This window comes from Parasteatoda tepidariorum, chromosome 12 (assembly GCF_982258835.1).
Source record: "Parasteatoda tepidariorum strain Cologne lab strain chromosome 12, Ptep-v5.0, whole genome shotgun sequence".
Taxonomy (NCBI): domain Eukaryota; kingdom Metazoa; phylum Arthropoda; class Arachnida; order Araneae; family Theridiidae; genus Parasteatoda; species Parasteatoda tepidariorum.
Window position 1 is genome coordinate 45,922,903 of NC_141766.1, and position 20,336 is coordinate 45,943,238.

Here is a 20,336-nt window from a genome sequence, read left to right on the forward strand (position 1 = left end):
GTCAAACCTTATGCGTTTAATACTAAAATAAATTTAAAAAATTTCCTAGACATATTACTTATATTTTACTATACTACACTATTTTTATTACACGTATGAATTTTGTCGTACAGTTGTCACAGAACCCTGTTTGTAGATTTGCTGCTTAGTGTGATATCCTCTTGAAATCCTGCCCAGACCGTGAGGCTTCCAAGGTGGAATGTGTGATGTTCTGTGGCCTACTACATGTGCTTTGTTTCTTCCAGACTCTTATATGCTTGTCATTGGGAGTAGGTCTAATCTAGAATCATCTAAGAACATAATTTAGCCCTAATAATACACTGCCCAATTGACATTATAGATTAGACTTTTAATATTGCCCCACAGGAAAAAGTTAACACGACAGATCAAGAGATCTTGGTGGCCAAGGTATGGGATCACCTCAACTATTCTATCACCTAGGAAACGTTGAATTCAAAGTGTTGCGCTCAACGAAGATGTAGTGTGCAGGCTTACCATCATGCTGAAACTTGACCTGATAGGGTTTGGAATTGGCCGCAACATCTGCGGTAGCAGCTCTCGTCTGAATGTTTAATATAATTCGCCATTTAGACAGTGTGGCAGGAACCATGGACCGATCAAATTGTCATGAAAGATAACTGCCCAAACATTTATGGAGAACTGCTGAGGATATGTGTGTCAGTTGTGGTTATTAAAAACATCCTCTCGTGTGAAAGCGCACTTTTACGGTATATAGAACACGGCTGTGTTATTTTGCTGGAGGAACCAACGTGTGAAATTGACACTTGGTTGATACTCTAATGGTGTCAACACATTGTGGGGTGTCATGTCTTATATACTAGTGTATTGGAATTGTATTTTTGTAGTGGTAGATACACTACAATATGTATCTTTTGCGTGCGATAGGAGTGCATTACTTTCTTTCCTGTAGCATGCATCAAACAGTCTTTCAGATGCATCAACAGTCAAACAGTCTGTCTATTTACAACATGTGCAACCACTCACATGCTTCATCTTGATTGATGATTCACCCTACATAGAAGATCCTTTACAAGTTGCAATGTCCTGACATTCCTAAGCAAAACACGTCCTGTGTTTTGCTTAGACTCAGCAAAGGAACCCCTTTCACACAGACGGCGATTTAAACTTGAATGTTTTCCTACCTGTAGTCTGTCTCGTCTGTCTTCCCTGCCTACTGCACCATTTATAATACTAAATCATTGTCCATATTTTCTAGGATGTATATTGCTCGTGCAGATGCGTTCCATCATCCGGTAAAGCTTTGCAGTCTTGTTCGGACTCACCCTAGTGTATTGAGCCCTGTCCAATTTTTTGTCTCTGCAATACTTTGTAAAAATTATATTTTTTGCAAGTGATAGTTCAATCCCACTCTTTTTTTTTTCTCACAAAAATTTGAATCCATATAAATTTATTTATCAAGTAATAAGATTTAAGGAATGATTTACGCATACAAAATTTTAACATGAAAATTAAAACACTGAAAAAAATAATTTAGTAGAATGAAGTTGAAATTTACTAATACATATATATTAATACATTTTCTGTTGTAGGATAAAAATAATTAACTTCTCAAATGGCTGGTTTAAAAAAGCATTATGGGAAATTTTTAAACACTAATCTGTACCATATGATGCTTAGTATTAAAATAAGTATCAAAATTTAAAACACTATTTACAAAATGAATTGTTTTCATAGTTACAATAAAGGTGCATATAGTATAAGGTTAAAACGTAAGACTTTTAGGAATAGATTATTATTAATTTTCTAATACATTAAAACTGTTTTATTCATATTGTCGTAAATTATTCAAAATACAGATATAACAATAAGAATTGTGGAAAAAAATTCTCATGACCTATACTATGAATGCATTTTGCATCGTGAGAAAACTCTGTCTAAGTCAGAACTTCAAGCAATATAATAAATGCATTCTTTGGAATAACAAGTTATATATGATACATATTTATTTTCCAAACTAATTTTTCTTCGGTCTTTGCCCAATGACGCCGTTGGCGTCACATCGTTCGATTAGGTGCCGGGATGCAGGCCTGATGCGAGATTGCTGGTACTCATCTGGACTGGCACAATGTCCAATAATATTGACACCAACTGAGAACGTGGCGTTCAACCACCTTATGTTGCAGTCACAGTGTATCAAGTTTCCTATTGGATGAAAAATCAAATTAAAATTAATAAGTTAATATTTTATACTGAAAATCTGTTACTATAAGCCAACTGGAAACTTTGCAACGCATGCTAATGGGACTACACGCAGGACAGATCTAGTTGAAGTATCATGAAGTAATATGATATGTTATTGCTCATGTTAAGGAGGAGACAACAAATAAATACCAGTTCTATTTATAAGAATAATATAATGAAAAATTTAATCATTAGAAGGAAATCCTCGTCACACATTTATATTATGAAAAGAAAGATATCTTTGCACAGGTATTGGTATGCCTTCCTTTTGGAGATTGCTGTGATGATGCTTATTTATAAGCTCTCCTTTATTTTAGCCTAATTGAAATTTTTATCTTTTTCTTCAATAAAGATACAATGAGCCGTGGTGGCTCAGGGTTCGAATCTGAGCAATGACTGGTCGATACGAATTCCGCATGCGACTTGCATCAACCACAGTGCTGATGTTAAGTATCCTCAGTGGTAGATTGATCATGGATTAGACTTCCTTTGCTAACCATGGGAGGTTTTCGTTGTTTTCCTCTCCATGTAATGCTAGTGCGGGTTAGTTCCATTAAAAAGTCCTCCGCCAAAGCAAATTTTTCCCAATATGTGTTCCTGGAATTCCCTGGTCTTCTGGATTAAATTCAAACTTACAAGGCTACTGAGTTGAACATCAGTAGTCGTAAACCCCAAAAATTGGGTCGGCTGTTGCAGTTTGATACCTCCCTAATTCTTACGATGAATATTTTATAATTATTTTTACGAATTTAAATATTTTTTTTAAAAAAAAATTGTCTCGTAGCAGCATACTCTAAAAGAATGATTTCTTGTCCTCATTATATTCATCATATAGATTGGTGATAGAAATTAGGCTGCGGGTGGCTTGTTCACAGGGCCATGGTAGCTCAGTGGTTAGAGAATCAGACTCCAGTCCAATCTCCCGGGGTTCGATCTTCTACTTCATCAAGACACACTGAGTACTTGCAATATACGTGCTTGTAAAGTCTGTGGAATCGAAAGTCTTCTAGTCGGTCGCTGAGCAGTGCCTGAGATCTGGAGAAAATTCTCTTACTCTTCAGATCTATATCTAAGTTGAAGAAGTGGCCTCACGAATAAGATGCTTCTTGAGCTAAGACGTACTTTCACTCTTGCGGTGCTTCCTGACTTAATTCGCAAAATATCAATGATTGGCTTACTTAGCTTGTCCAAGTGTCATTAGAAGCAACAAAAGTTTTCACCTATTCCTTCCTCAATAGCATGTGAATATTTATAGGAGTAAGAAGTATATCATTCTCTTTCTTTATTTTCAAACCCATTAAAATTTGGAAACTATATGGAACTCAAAACTTCATTATCCACAGTACATAATGTAAGGATCATGGAAATTTTAAAATTTATTTCTGACAATTTAAATATGAGAAATATTACGAAAGAAGAAAACATTGTCATGCATCTGATGAGAAGGGGGGAGGCTCTGGACATGGAATCGATTTTCTCTCCAAATGACTTGTCCGAGTGCTGAGATCGCGAATATTATTTTAAAAAGTTTTTTTAAAATTTTGCCTCGATACTTTGTGCAGGTGGTATTTTCTCTGCTCGATTTTATCTTTCTTCAATTCCTACAAGATACATATTTTTAATAAGTGAACTTGGTTATGCAACGTGAACTTACCTGTAAGATCGATTTTATGAAGAGTATTTGGCTTTCTTCTCCATTCAGTGGCTTTTAGTTCTGTAATTGCATTGTATGCAAAATTAATAGATTTAATCTTTGGCATCATATTTATTAGATCTGCTCCGATTGTTTTAAGAGCATTGTAACTGTAAAAAAAAAAAATTGGTCAATAAAAGTGCGTCATATTAAACAAAGGCATCTTATAAAATGATAAATGTATTTTCAAAAGATCTTTTAATGATACCAAATTATTATTGTCTCCACAATCTCACTCTGTGGAGATCTGATTACTCTAGAGAGCAGTGCATCATATTAAACAAAGGCATCTTATAAAATGATAAATGTATTTTCAAAAGATCTTTTAATGATACCAAATTATTATTGTCTCCACAATCTCACTCTGTGGAGATCTGACTACTCTAGAGAATGAAGCTGAGTTTGGTATCCCTAGAGAGCTTTTTCAAAGTATCAAACAAGTCTGTTTTAATGTTTTTAGCCTGGCTTATATTATAGCGATATCTCTTTTAAAAAAATTTCACTCCATTTTCATTTTGTAATTATAACGTCGACTGTAAATCAAAATGTAACAACCTGCATTTCAAATTGGGTTACTCTTTTCTGGAAAATTTAAAGTTTGCAAAAAATGGAATTTTCTACTTAAGATTTTAAAGCTGCCCACGCTTAAAGGGGAGAGATTATGGGGGTCAAGTATGATATCACTGAATGCATCTTTTCAAAATATATTTTATTTCACACCTGTATTTTTAGATTTTTGTTGTATATTTTTAGAGATATTTTACCATCTCCTTACATTTCTAGAGATGCCAACCTGATCCACTTGGAGGGAAATTTTCTTCTAGTGGTAACAAGTTCTGTACTTTAATCTATCATTGTTACTTTAGTAAATTCGTTTTGAAGTCCTTTTGTCCACCACTTTTGAAGTCCTATTGTATACCATGACATGAAAATTACCGCAACTGGAAAAGATTTGTTAGAATGAAACGAAATTTTTCGTAAGTAAGCGCAAAGTTGATATAACTGATTAAAAAATCCAAGAAAAATTATTAATCATTACAGGAAATTTTAGTACCCACTTTGACCATATCTATCTTGAATATAGAATGATGTACGGTTGGGCGTTTAGACATACAAGCCCCATATCATGTTCTACGGTATCTCATTCCGCAATAGCTGCAAAAACACAGCTAAATGAACCAAACTTGGAAGCTTTGAAACTTGCTGTCCCAGCCTTGATTGAGCAAATCTGGGAATTGGGCAGGCCAAGGAAGGCTAGTAATGTGTTATACACCCTTCCTGACTGGTGTCTTGCCTACTCTGTATAGCAGCACACTATTTCTACAGCTGGTGTGATGGTATGGCGTGCTATTTCATACAACACACGATCATCTCTTATATCGATCGACGGTGACATGACAGCTTTGATGTCGTCCTTCAACCACGCGTATTTTGTTCCAATGAGCAATTTTTCAACAAGGCGATGCTCGTCCACAAAGTCTGAAAAATATATCTGAGACCACTTGAGACAGCAAGTTGGACAACCACTGAGTTAAGTTTATAAGGCGGTATTTTTAGAGCAATTGTGGAATGAGATGCCGTAGAACATCATAAGAGTCTTGTAAGTCTCAATGCCCGACCTTATTACATCCTACATTCAGGCTTGAAATAACCCAAAAAATGTACTAGTCCCTCCATTTATTTGTATTTTTTCCTGTAATAATAAATAATCATTTCGTTTTGATTTTTTAATCACTTAAGTATATCAACTTTGTTCTTATGTTACGTATGAAAATTTCGTTTCATTCTAACAACTCTTTCTATGTGCGCTAATTTTTATTGCAATGAATATATGTAATTTATATAAGTTACCCCTTTGTTCCAGTTATCTGGAAATGAGCCCTTTGTTGGAAAATTTCGCATAAATTCTTTAAGTTTTAATGTTTTTTTTTTAACTTTTTTTTTCGATAACACTTTTTTGTCTAGTGTACAAGGGCGGCGCCAGTTAGGGGTCAGGGGATAATTGCCTTCTGTTGGGCATCATTTGCCCCCCCCCCCCGATCGGCACGAATATGAAAATCGTTGGGAAAATGCTACTGTCTTAAAAATAAATAGAATTACGTTCTTTAAAAAAAAAAATATTTCGAGAATATTTTCTTTTTACTTACACTTTACCACCAACTTCCTGTTCACCTTTCCTCAGAAAATTCTGATAGACAAGTCTTTTGTTTGTGTCCATGGAAAGTTATTCAGCAGCCCTGAGGGATAGAGGGAGACAAGAAGACTGTTCCAACTTCTACCCCATTGTCCTCACTTTATGAGACTGACTATAATCTATGCACACTTTCTCTGCATTCAATAACGAAAAATATTTTGTTAAACGTCACACCGTTTAACGTAAACAATTCTGTCTTTAAATTATTTGGAAGAAATAAAGAAGTAAAGTTTGTTCTGTCAATCTTTTTTTTTTTTAATTTGCCCTCAAATAGAATATATATTTCTGTATTCAATTATAATTGCTAATTTATGAGTAAAATAGTAAATGAATCTGCACATTATGGTATCAAAATTAGTGATTTTTGCTTCTTAGAAACATACTTGAAAAAAAATGTGAGAAAAAATGTAAAGTATAAAATTTGTTATAATTTAAATATTTTGAATTAATTTGTCTGAGCCCCCCTGTTGGGGCAGACTTGACCTCCTGTAGAGCAAAGTCTGACGCCATGCTTGCTGGTGTAAGTTTAATTTTATTTGGTTAAAATGTAGCGTGTTTAAAACTATTAACCATGTATTTTTTTTTTTACTTTCATATTCTTATTTTATTTAAGAAAGTACTGTGGAATACGCCATTCTCACTACAGGCAGAAAAAAATTGCGTTTGAGAATTCGGCGACACGAGCGAAAACAAGATTGGTGAGTTTTTGGCGGGTAAATATATTTCACTAATCAGGCTCTTATTCGCATCGCCGAATTCGCACGAGCGAATTTTTCGTATCCAGAATGATTGGTCAATGTTAAAATATTTATTCAAACTCTTACTTTTAAATATTACCTGAGATCAAGATACTCCAACTTAGTTCTTTGTCCAAAAGAAAGACCGATATTCTCGATCGCGTTATGAGATAAATCAAGAGATTTTAGATTGGGAACATTGCGGAATACATTATCATCGATTTTAGAAATTCGATTGTAAGACAAATCCAAAGTCTTCAACTCTCTCAGCATTAATGGAAAAAAATCTACTGTCACTGATGTAAGTCCACCCTGACTTAGCTGAAAGTTTTCCAGTTTGGTTATACATCCCATCCATGGTATTCTACTGCCTCTACCGGTATCACAAATTGTGCAGATATTTTCTGAAGACGAACTGTTGACCACTTTGAAACTGCAAGAAAAAAGTGAAAATACCATTAAAGCTGGGTAATCCAGAAAATATTTCAAATTTTATTAAAAGAATTTTTTCTATTTAGCTTATTTTACCATTTTATATTTTTGAATACCATTTTATTTTATAACAGATTTTTCAGTTAATCTTTCAGCTAAGAGTTATGGTGTGAATTATTGAAAATTTGAGTTCTAGAATTTGTTTCACGGGTACAAGATAGACGAAAGTGAACGCTGTCAAGTTATATGTACCTTTTCCCTGTATATATCTAATAACCTAAGTTGATCAAATGCCAAATTGCTAAAACAATTACAGTTAACAATCAATAAAGTGACCACTTACAAACTAAGGTAAACAACGTTTAAGAGCACAAAAAATATTTATAAATATTTTTTGTGCATTTATAAATATTTTTTGTGCTCTTAAACGTTGTTTACCTTAGTTTGCATTTTAGCACAAAGGTCGCCCACTTGTGTATTTAAGGTGACCACTTGTTTAAGAGAACGTTATACCAAGGGAGAAACCTCTCACGGCAAATTCCTTTTCACCTCCATAAGTAATTTAAAACTTAAGTTTAGAAAGAGTAAATTCAGGCATACCTAGTAAACCAATAAGCTTCAAACTAAGAAAAAAAATTTCAAAATATCGAAATGCAAACGAATTATGGCAGGATTGCTTGGGAATAAGTTGAGGAAAAGTTCTCAAATAATTTCCTTGCTTTTTGATAGTATTTTGAAAATATTTTTGCTACATTTAAAACTTCATAGATTAATCTAGGTATGTCTAAGTTAGCTTTTCTCTGATCTTTAAATTTTGCTACACCAAAAAATTAAATTTTATTACACCAAACTTTCTCCTGCGGTATGGCATCCTCTTAAGTGAACCTCAATTTAATCTCTTAAAAGCGATGAAGTTACAGAAGTTTTACCATAGTTTATTAAAGTCCACTTTTCGTTGTCCTAATTCGTGGAATGGTTTCGGAGTAAACTGTTCTTCACGTGTAAGAGTTAGGGTCGCAATCAATTGAAAATATGAGTTCCAAAATTATCACAATTAAAGAGTTAAACTATAGTACCCCTTCGCAATTGGCGATCGAAATGGGCTGCAGGTGGCGTAGAGCAGAACTCTCTGCCTATGGCAACACCTCACATGCTTTCCCTATTAGCGTGTAGAAAGTCTTAGAGGAAGGAAGTACGTTAGTTTCTTTCTTGATTTTCATATAGATTAAAATCTTTTAAGTTGGAAAACTATGTGGAACTAAAAACTGCATTAAACATGTTGTTGTTGTTGTTAATTTACGTCGCACTAGAGCTGCACAATGGGCTATTGGCGACGGTCTGGGAAACTTCCCGGAGGATGATCCGAAGACATGCCATCACAATTTTTTGATCCTCTGCGGAGGGGATGGCACCCCCGCTTCGGTAGCCCGACGACCTGCGCGCGAAGTCGAGCACTTTACGGTAGCACAGTTTAACGAGGACCAATACCGCACATCCTCGGTCCCTACGCAGACTGATCCAAGTGGTCACCCACCCGCACACTGATCGTAGCCAGTGATGCTTGACTTCGGTGATCTGCTGGGAACCGTGTCTTAACGATCAGTCCACTGCGGGACAGCATTAAACATAATTCTAAAGAAAAGTATCACGGAAATTTTAAAAAATATTTTTGTTAAATAAAAAGGAAACTTATTAAGAAAAGGGGAAATATCGTAGTACATTCCTATACAACTGAAAAGAGGAGGCGAGGGAAGGGAGAAGGGCTAAAGGCATGAAACCAGTCTCTCCCCAGATGGCGTATTCGAGTGTTGCGATCGCCAATTCATGTAAATACACTTATAGAGCATTCTCGCTGCATGCGATCGCACGTTATCCGATTCGCGCACACTCGAGCAATTCGTCTGATCCTGTAATTTCTAAACAGTCTCACGCACGTCCATGGCAAACGCATGCAGTGTCCCATGCGAATGTTTCTTCAGTAATGACACTAGGATTTAAAAATAGAGTAGTATTTATTTTTACGCAACATTCATTCTACAGTGCTCAAAAAAGAAACTATGAAATATCATCCTAAATAACTTTTATTCTAATAATTAGACACCACGGACTAAGTGCCAATTTTAATGGTTCAAAGGGGTGATCTCAAATAAGCTAAATAATTAGTACAGATGATGTTTTAAGTTTCAGAAATAAGCATAAAAACATACTCTCACTGAAAAAGTACACCTTTTTCAATGAATTTGAATTTTTGACCATCAAAATAGGGAGGGGGGGATAACAACAATCTGCAAATTATGATTAATAGGCATAGCTGTTGATCTCCGATTTTGCATGGTTATTAAATTTGTTTATTCAAAGATGCGACCAATAGTTTTTAATAATAGTCGAAAACTTTTTTTAATTGTAAAGTGTACAAATGTTTACACAATTTTAAACTAATTTATTGAATACAAAATTTGAGCAAAAGAGGTTGAAAGTTTCTGAGTGATTAAAATTTCAAAAAAGCCGCAGTTTTAAACTTTTATTTCAATAAAAATACAATGATTTTCGTTTAAATTCGATAACTTTCATTTAAAATTACTCAGTTTGAAACATAAAAATAATTCTTTACCTTACAATTTAGAAATTGTCAGACGATAGTTAAACGTACTAAAAAATTACTAAAGACTGTTTTTAATGGAATTATTTTCGCATAAACGGAAATAATATAGATGAGTGTAAATCGTTTTTTCGAGCGTCTTCCTAACTAAACGGTAAGGAACAAACATTTGCATAATAGCTGCTACTCCCACCTTCATTTTATAACAAACGATCAAAACTAAAAAACGACAAAATAGATATGTTTATTCAGCGAAAGTACATTTTTGTGCATACTTAATTATCGTGAGTAACGTCATGCTTAATTATTTGAGGATTTAAGGTTTTTCTCTTTGAACTATCAAAATAAAATTAGCTGATCATTAGAATAAAAGTTATTAGGATCAACCTCCTTCCTGCCAAACTATTGCAAGAATATTTTCCTGATTGCGGCTACTCTTCTTATTTTGAGGGTCAAGAATCTGAATCCGTTGGAGAAAAAAAAACATGTTTAGACAACATGTAAGGGCCAGCCATCGAACCATTAAAATTGAGCGTTAGTAAGAAAAAATCCGATTATTATATCAAAAGTTAGCAAGGGTGCTCCGTTTTTTTTTTCTTTATCTCTGTACATAAGCATTGAATGTACTTACCTAGTTGTAACAGTATTTCTGCATATGAGTGTCCAACGGCAGGCAAAGCAAGGAGAGAGTGTACTGTCGAATATCTCAAATTCTTTGATATTAGTCAGTGTAAGCCAATCATTAGGTAGTACACTTTGACTTTCACCGACTGCTCCAAGTTTTTGGACTTCCCAGAAAGAATCATAAATGATGAATTTATCAATCTCTAAATTTTTAAGAATCGGGAGAATTGCACTCAACTCATCCGTCTTCTTCAGACCTTGGCAAATGAGAATTGTATTAGCCTGTCTCCTACTCAATTTCGTGTTGATGCAGGTGCAAGGGTATATATCTACTCGAGGAGGGCACTTGGATCCTGCAAGCACTCCCACTGCGCTGATTGCCAAGAACAGAAAGATTCGTAAAGGTATCATGGCTATATTAAAAGGATATTATATGAATTAGAATTTCAACCGTGTACATGGTATGCAAGGTATCTAAAAAATACGGAATTTAGAGATGTCCGGGTACCTGACAATTATCCGATACTTGTCCTACCCAGCAAAAGAGTTTCATTACCCAGGTTTTTAGTCTCAAGATTCGGTGCCAGGTTCCCGGACCAGGCCGTGATTTTCAAACCATCATTGTTTCAAGACCCACTCTGTTGTTAGGCGATTTTCTCTAAGAGTGGGTGTGATTCTTGAATTCACGGCCTTGATTAAAGGTGTTGTTGTTTCTAATGCTATTTTTTTTATTTTATTTCATATCCGTCTTTGAACAGCTGACCCAATTTTGTGTTTACGACTACTAATGTTCAACTCCGTAGACTTGTAATTTTGAACCAATCCAGATGACAAGGAAACGAAACTCCTGGATCAGTACCCCCAGAGATGTTGATTTCTTATGGGAACATAGAGGACTTTGCAACTCCACAGATTTGACGTGCATCAGTCACCATTTACTACACGGGGAGTCTTCGGCCGGCGGGGATTGAACCCACGAACTCTTGGACATGGGCCCAACGTCCTACCAACCAGACTATCCCGGCCTCCTAATGCTACTTGCCAATATTCGAACACTTGCTTGGTGAAACTAAGCAAATTTAAGGCAAAGAGAGCATTTCTTGTTTTTCAGTGGCGCCATCTATGGCCAAGAATATGACTTCAGCCAGACACATCTCACAACCCATTAATAGGGTGGGCCCATTCATACATCCAACCATTGTTCGTAATTTTAACTTGAACCATAGAACGACCAATCTCCAATTCAGTTCCCCCAGAAAGATAATTTCTTATGGGAACATGAGGACTTTGTAACCCTACAGATTTAACGGTGCTCCAGCCACACTAGGAGTCTTCTGTAACTACACTAGGAGTCTTCGGCCGGCAAGGATCGAACCCTCGACTTCTTGGACATGGGCCCTACTCCGTACCAAGTAGGTTGTCCCAGCCTTTAGAGGAAGGGTAGAGGGAAAAGGTTTTCTCTTATGAGAGGAGGAACATTTTGTTTTGTCATTCTCTTCAAAACAAAAAGGGGAGAAACCCAATTTTCGATTTATTGTTGTTATTTGTATGTTGTAAATCGATACTTTTTCACCCTTTCAATTATTTTTATTATTTTTTTTTTCTCATTCGAAGATACAGTAATTAATAATATCAAGGTTTTATAAATAACTATGTAAAAACCTAGTATTTCTTGTAGAGCACAACAATGAAATTTATTCAGGAATTTAAAATATACATAACTGATTAATTAAAGTTCTAAAAATTAAAATGTTCCTAAACAATAGCTTACTAACTAATGAAGCATAATCGATAAAACAAAAAACATTTCCTATAAAAAGTGAATTCTTTAATTTTGTACATTTATTAATTAACAACCAAATACTGATCATAAGTTGGATATAAAATAAACGAAAAAAATATTAAGTTTCATTCCTGTATTACTTGTTATTAAATTCTTACTTATTAAAAAGGTATAACAAAAATGTTTACTATCTGATGTATGTAACTTAATTTTTAGAGATTTAGAAAGATACAATCCGTAAATTACGTTGTTTGAAAAGTTATTCATATACAATAGAGTATTCCTAAACAAATTATTGAAATCGTGAAAATGGAAGGGAACGCATGCAGACTGCTATTTAGAAATTCCTATCAAGGCTACGAAGGCTACTGAAGACGAGACGTTTACCAGAAAAACGACAACAGCGAAAAGTGATGGAACTACAGCCAAGAGGTAAACCGCCAAACATGAGAGCGGGTCGTGATTTTCTTGAAACGATGATGCATTGGAAAATCACGACCCGGGCAATTTTACCGGGTATCTAGTGCCAAGTAACACTTATTTATGTTCGACAGCGACACAAACCACATTAAAAATTATAGAAACCTTAAAGTTATTCGTATAAATTGTTTTTAAAATCCATCTATTCCATCAGTTTTTAACAATCAAACCGATATATTCTTGTTGCATGAAGGCATCAGAATTTTTCGCAAAACATTTCGATAATTTAATTAAAACTTACTAAATTATAAAATTTTAATAAAAATATCACATTTTTAACAACATATAAATTTTGTGCCTTATTCGTGTCCAAGTTAGAATGATTTTAGATCAACCTTTTAACATAGGTAAATGCGAGGAAAAATTATAAAAATTTAAGCATTTTTTTTATGAAAGTCAATTGACATTAATGCTCATCATATGTGTTACATTGAAAATGTGGAAATAAAATATTTTCAATTCATTTTTATTATAGATACATCATTTTTATATCATTTTAATCACTTTCATTATCAATTACTGATCAACAGGATTCGAATCAGTGATTCGAATCATGCGAAAGAATTAGTTGTCAAACCATTTTTCACGAAATCGAATCAGTGATTCGAATCAACAGGGGATTCAAATCAGTAATTCATATGGTTCGAATTAAGAAGTGATTCGAGTGAAGTAAAAATTTCAGTGATTCGAATCCGTAAGTGATTCCAATCACCTAAGTGAACTGATTCTATTGATTCGAATCACTTTAATAATTCATTTTTCCCAACAATAAAACACATACATACGCAATGCTAAAAGAAAACACAAATATTTTTAATTCTAAATAGATAAAACTTCTACATACGCAAGTTACTAAAATTGAGCGAAATCGAACATATTTTGTTGAATTTAATCGAATATAGTTTTAATTAAGAAATGAAATATAACGTGGACACAAGTAATAAATAACTTAATATATAAACTTTTTCTTTTGATAATTTCAATTGTGATTTTTTAATTAAAAATATTAATTTCATCTCAACTTGGCCAGGAAATAGTGTTAAAAAAAAACATTGAATCCCATTTTTTCATGGTCAGAACACTGCTGTACAATAGAAAAACCAACGTAAGGGACAAAAAATTCAAAACTGATATTTTTATATATTTGGTATTTTTCTATGATAAGCTACCTACTGAAAACTTCTGTTTGCCAAAAATGAATTTTGTTTGATCAGTTTTTTTTAAATTCTATTTTAACGTTCATAGCGAAAGAATTAGTTGTCAAACCATTTTTCACGAAATCTATCGTGAATCACTTTGGTTGTTTATTCAATTGCACTACAGAACAATGGACAGTTGAAGAGCTTAGTGGATTATCAGGGTAAAAAGAGAAAAAGTGTTATTCGAACTATTTATTACAGGTTTATTAGAAGGTATGACTAATAATTCTCTGCCTTATTTTATTTAACAATACATAATATGAAATGAAAATCATGCAAGCATACGCAAAACTAATGTGTATTAGCTTTGGTAAAGTTAAAAACAATTCTACTACATTAAACACACTAGTCGTTATTCGAACACTTAATTCTATGTTCCCTGATTAAGAAATACCCCTGAAAATGTCCCTTACCTGCTTCATTCACTAAAATTTTCATCTTTACATATTACATTTGTTATACGAATATGTTATGTAGGTAACGTATTATTTGTTATACGAATAACTTTCATGTCATTATGTGCACTAGATACATCATTTTAGTACACTTAAAAAAAAAAAATGAAATTTTATGATATATTTTCTGTCATTTAATAATGTTTTCTAAAACAATTTTAAAAATATTTTCTAAAAAAAAATTAAAATTTTTGAAATTTAAATTTTTTAAAATTTTTCCTGTTAAACTGTCCCTGTTAAATATATGAAATATTAGAAGAGTTTAATTAATACATTTTAAATTCTAAATTTCATTTAGAAAGTCAATTAAAAAAGACAACTTTAAACGTTTACAACTCTCTAAAACGTATCACTAGTTGCTATTATTATTATTAAGCTGGAGCATACTTATATTTAAATTTAGTTTATGAAAAATTTGTTTTCATTTTTTTTTGTAATGAAATTAAAACTACAAATTTAACTTGTTATATATTTTTATCTGAAGTGAAAAAAACAGTTTTTGTGATACATAAGAATGTAATGAGAAACTTTATATCGTAAATACACAAGTATTGCTAATTTTTTACAATAAATTAAACAGGCAATTTCAATTACAATAAATTTAACAGGCAATTTAAACAGGCAATTAAAAGAATATGCTAAGAGACTTACTAACACAAGACGCTAAAAATTATCTACGAATATCCTTCACAAATCGTGGAATTAAAATCTATGGTAAAAAAATAAATAGTTTCTTAACATGTAACTATCATTTGGACTTCATCCAAATGAATTCCCTTTATTATGCCGACATGTAAATATTGATACAATTGACTGATGTTATCATATCAGGTTTGGAAGAGTATCTTGATTGGACATTCAAAACATTGTGGTCATTTACAAACCGACATCTTGGGTCAAAAGTCAATCTTGATAATGAACCTCAAGATCGCATCAAGAAGTCGAAAGACATGGCAACCGTTTAAACAAAGGGAGTTTTATTAATTATCCCTTTGCACTCTGGGTACTTTAAAATGATATTTATATTATGGTAAGAGGTAAATAATTTAAAATATATAATGTAGCAATTTTATGTAACTAGTAATCATATAATACAGTCATCCCCATTACTCGCAACGACCCTTCTATTGTTATATAAAGCAGCGGTTTCCAATTTTTTTCTACTACGGAACCCTAAATAATCAATATTTTTTTTGGTGGAACCCTTACTTTATAAATAAAATTTATTTAGATAATTGCGAACGTTATAAGATAAAAAAAGAAAATTTTTAAGATATTTAATTAGAGGAATAAAAAAATTTCGTCGTTTTATCATTAATACATTTAAATTGAATTTTATGTCCGACAGTTAAGTTTGCAGTCCTTGTGTTATTTCTTGTTTAGTTATAAATCTGTTTTTGGTATGGATGGTGTTTTCAGTAGAAATGTAAACAATAACAATCTCGAGCTCGGCACCTACTCTAGTTCCGGTTAAAAAGTTTGCGGCTGCTTACTACATGTTATTCTGATAGGCGATGTTTTCAAACGGATAATTTTGTTTTCAATAAAAGAAATAAATTAGATAATTTCTGAGTTCAAATCTGCCGTATTTCATAACATATTAATGTTATTATGTAATTCTGGGGAGTTTGGAGTGAAATTTTTTTTTATATTTATTTTGTTATTTATTATTGAAAAAGGTGACATGGTTGCTAGATTTTGAATATCTCGCTTTTTTGGCAGTCTTGATTTGGCCTCTTTCCATAAGTTTATCACTGTTTGTTCTTGTTGCAAGCTGTGCACCATCTTACGTGAGTGTTAGCACTTTTAGCATTGTAAACACAAGTATTGTTAGCATTGTAAACACAAGTAATAAGTAATCAAATACATTGTTTGCAAGAATCTCAAAACACAACGATGCCAAATGGCTTTAAAATACAACGGAAACAGTAACCCGGAAATTCAGGCAGTACCGAGCTTGCAGCGTTTCCTAGTGTAGAAAACACCATCCATATAGTTTGTCTAAAGTAAGAATTCCCCTAGCCAGTGGTCTGAACCCATGGCGATGACTATGGTAACGAGTCATAACTATTTAAAATAGGGGAGTGGGATCACTGTTTAGAATAAGTTTTGACTCTGGGCGGCTAAAGAAAGGTAATCTTTTTCTACTACTGTATATTGCGTTAGAGTGAAGAGAAGCTATACCCCTCCTGAAATGCGATATTCTTGTTTCCATAGCAGCAGACGGCTTCGGACTTTGAGTGAGGGGAGTTCCTACCTTAGCCAACTATACATACATAAGCTGAAAAGGAATAACATAAGCTGAATTATGGTTTACTTCGAAATGAAAACCTAAAAGAATTTCCATAAATGTTCAAATGGTTATTAGGAAACATATTTCCTTATTAAAAGATTTAGTAATTTTACTTTGATTTAAAAAGCGCGATAGGAAATAATAATGAAGTATTTTATAAATGCTGTTTTTTACATAATTTGTTCAATGTATTGTTATTAAAAAAACTATATTTTCTTTTCAAAAATACCATTTTTGTTTCATTAGCATGTTTGCTTGAGGAATTTTCATAAAGGCAACCGAAAGATGAAATAAGTTATGAAATATAGGCTTAATCTAAATGTAATCAAAGGTTTCAAAACGAAATTGTAGCGAAATTGGAGGTTACAAAATTGGAGCAAAGTCGGTCGAGTAGTTCGTGCGAAATCAATTTTTAAGAATGTAACTTTTTAAAAATTCGATTTCTCATGAACTATTCGCCTGATTGAGTCCTAGAGTGTGAAGATCTGATCATTAGATTAAGAGTTACTTAGGGTGGTCCATTTTTTTGCTCACGGTAAAATGAGAAAGAAAAAAACTTCATTGCAACACATATTTAAATAGAAACTTTTCAAAATATTATTGACTTATTAAAAATATCATAATTTCCTGGAAAGGTTGTTAAAAATATTGTAAAATATGTACAAGTAAAAATTTTTTTGAACCTGATAAAACAGAAATAGTTATCACAAAAATGCCAATATATTGTTTAAAAATGAGAGTAAATGATATAATAATCTCATCTGAAGGTGCTGTCTTTCTTCTTTTATTTTTTTTAATGAAAAACAGAAAAAATTGTTTGTGAAAAAATAGTTTTGTACAAATTATTTAAAAGTATATATTTTAAATACATTTATATACATGTATAAACCAAGCTTACCCAATACCTAAACCAGAACACATGAGAAATCGATAAAGAGGCTGTAGCAAGAGCAGTACAGAAATTTTATGTATATCTGAAAAGCAAAAAATTCATATTGAAAACGGGTCACAATCCCCTGGTGGTTATTTTTGGTACTAAATGAGGATTACCTGTTTTGGCAACAACTAGGCATACGAAGAGTTTGATGTCTACTATTCTTACATACATACTTATACATACTATTCTTTAAATTTGATATAAAATATCGCAACTCTATAAATAGCTAAAATGCAGTACAACGAATACGTAATATATATAAACCAAATGTTTCAAATTAACACGCGACCCTTAACATCTAGAGAATTAAGATAAGAAACAAGATCCGGGTATTTTGGGGGATATACAGGGAAGGAAGCTTATTACGTAATAGTGTACACTATTGAAGATCTGAAATACCATTGTCCCGCAGTGGACTGATCGTTAAGACACGGTTCCCAGCAGATCACCGAAGTCAAGCATCACTGGTTGCGGTCAGTGTGCAGGTGGATGACCACTTGGATCAGCCTGCTTAGGGACAGAGGGTGTGTGGTATTGGTCCTCGTTAAACTGTTCTACTGTAAAGTGCTCGACTTCGCGTACAGGTCGTCGGGCTACCGAAGCGGGGGTGCCATCCCCTCTGCAGAGGATCAAAATTGTGATGGCATGTCTTCGGCTCATCCTCAGGGATGTTTCCCAGACCGTCGCCAATAGCCCATTGTGCAGCTCTAGTGCGACGTAAATGAACTACAACAACAACTGAAATACCATTATGGTATTTCAGATAATACCGTTTTCTGAAATACCAATATGGATATTGTGAAAACAGTCAATGATTCCGTGGGATGTGCCAAACACAAAAATGATCTTGTGGGAGCTAAGGTGCAGTAATGGAAATATCCCAGCTTCAATTGAGAAAATATAAATGTGAATTTCGCCGTGGTTCGATATTTGAACATAGGTATACACTTTCGTATACTAATAGTTGATACACTTTCGAAATAGTTAGAGGTTTACACTAAGAAATCAACCACCACCAACAAAACTATAGACATTTCTCTGAGACTGTGTCAGTCAACAGTGTGTAGCTCTACTACACTTATGTGACAAAGGTCCCCAGATGAATTCATACGAATTCAAAAAAATTCATGCTGAACAGTGACATTAAACTCAACATGTGTACCGTTCAAACCATTCTGCAATAGTTAAGTCTAACGATATGTGTAAACTTTAGAGACGCACTGCACTTTTGTTCCATGGAAAAAGGCTATATTTTATTCTTGAATAAAATATAGGCTTCGGTAGCCTGACGACCTGTACGCGAAGTCGAGCACTTCACGGCAGAACAGTTTAATAATTTCAGGACCAAGACCGCACACCCTCGGTCCCTACGCAGACTAATCCAAGTGGTCACCCACCCGCTCACTGACCGCAGCCAGTGGTGCTTGATTTCGGTGATCTGCTGGGAACCGTGTCTTAACGATCAATCCACTGCGGGACCGATTATATTCGAGTGTGAAAAATTATAGCAGCATAAAATACAACGTCGCTTGAATTATATCGAGTGTGCACAGTTTGGCCTGTTTAGCGTGCTCGAATTAACTCGAGAGCACAAGTTAAGGGGTTAACGTGCGATTTTATAGGTGAATCGAATACTATGATAATGTTTCAACAGCCACAGTATTGGGAATTGTTATTAACGAGAATTTTCTCTGGACTCGAGATTTGTATGTGTGATCGGCCGAAAATACAATTCGCACATGCTCGAGCAGTTCGTATTAAGGAGCATTTTAGTGCAGGCAGAAACGCGAAACTGATTGGTCAGTATTTCGCAGCTAAATATATTTCACCTGTCAGGTTCATGTTTGCATCTTAGAATTCACTTATGCAATTTTCCCCGTTCAGTGGCTTTCGCATAGATGTAGCTTTTAAACTTTCGCGATAATTAATCAAAATAGGAATTGGTAACAACATTCGTACGTGCGTCTTGGAGATTCGCATGCAGTGTGGGAGACTATTCACACTTTATAAAAAAAATTCGGGTATGTGAATTGCTTTTCTTTTTTCTTATTTAATTTTTTTCTCCAAAGTCAAGCATCATTGGCAGCGGTCAGTAAGCGGTTGGGTGAGCACTTTAATTAACCTGCGAGGGATCGAGGGTGTGTGGTATCTATTCTCGTTAAACTGTTTTACCATGAAGTGCTCGACTACACGCGCAGGTAGTAGGAATATCAAATCAGAGGAGCCATTCCCTCTGCAGAGGATCAAAATTGTGATGGCGACGTTCTCAGAAGCATCCCTGAGGACGTTGCGAATTCGAATGAGTTAAGTGCTGATGACACTAGGCAGCCAAGTGGAGACAACTAAGTTAAGAAACCGGTTTTTGGTTTCTCGTTTGTGATCACACGTTACAACCTTCGCTTGTTCAACCAACTCTGAATAGTCCGATATCAGAACGGCACTGCTATTGGACTATTATAGTATATAACAGTCCAATACCAGAACTTATATTTTTCAATAAAGTTTATTGCTAAAAGCTCTTTTAATTATCATGGAAGCGATTATTCACGATGTACTTGAAGTAGGCGTTGAGCTGATAGCTGAGGTTCTGAAAGAAGAACTAGAACAGAAAAAAAGTGATTTAAAAGCAAAATAATTTATTTCGTTTGCTTTCAAAATTTCATTAATACTCGGAAATATCTGTCAAA

General features: G+C 33.9%; 1 protein-coding gene across 1 annotated transcript; it reads right to left on the bottom strand.

Moving 5' to 3' along the window:
* Window positions 1–1,781: 1,781 nt before the first annotated feature.
* LOC107443856 (uncharacterized) lies at window positions 1,782–15,317 on the bottom strand. Its single transcript, XM_016057861.4, has 5 exons — window positions 15,071–15,317; window positions 10,510–10,915; window positions 6,948–7,280; window positions 3,878–4,026; window positions 1,782–2,184 (listed from the first exon to the last, which is right to left on the bottom strand). The coding sequence occupies exons 2-5, from the start codon at window positions 10,911–10,913 to the stop codon at window positions 1,997–1,999; spliced, it is 1,074 nt and encodes a 357-aa protein (XP_015913347.1). The 5' UTR covers window positions 10,914–10,915; window positions 15,071–15,317; the 3' UTR covers window positions 1,782–1,996.
* Between the last annotated feature and the right edge of the window lie 5,019 nt (window positions 15,318–20,336).

Excerpts from the sequence above, each read along its gene's own strand:
- LOC107443856 (XM_016057861.4), bottom strand. The coding sequence starts at position 10,913 with ATGATACCTTTACGAATCTTTCTGTTCTTGGCAATCAGCGCAGTGGGA. Across the intron at positions 7,281-10,509 it reads AGAAATACTGTTACAACTAG|TTTCAAAGTGGTCAACAGTT; the intron begins GTAAGTACATTC and ends TTTTTCTTGCAG. Across the intron at positions 2,185-3,877 it reads TCATAAAATCGATCTTACAG|GAAACTTGATACACTGTGAC; the intron begins GTAAGTTCACGT and ends TTCATCCAATAG.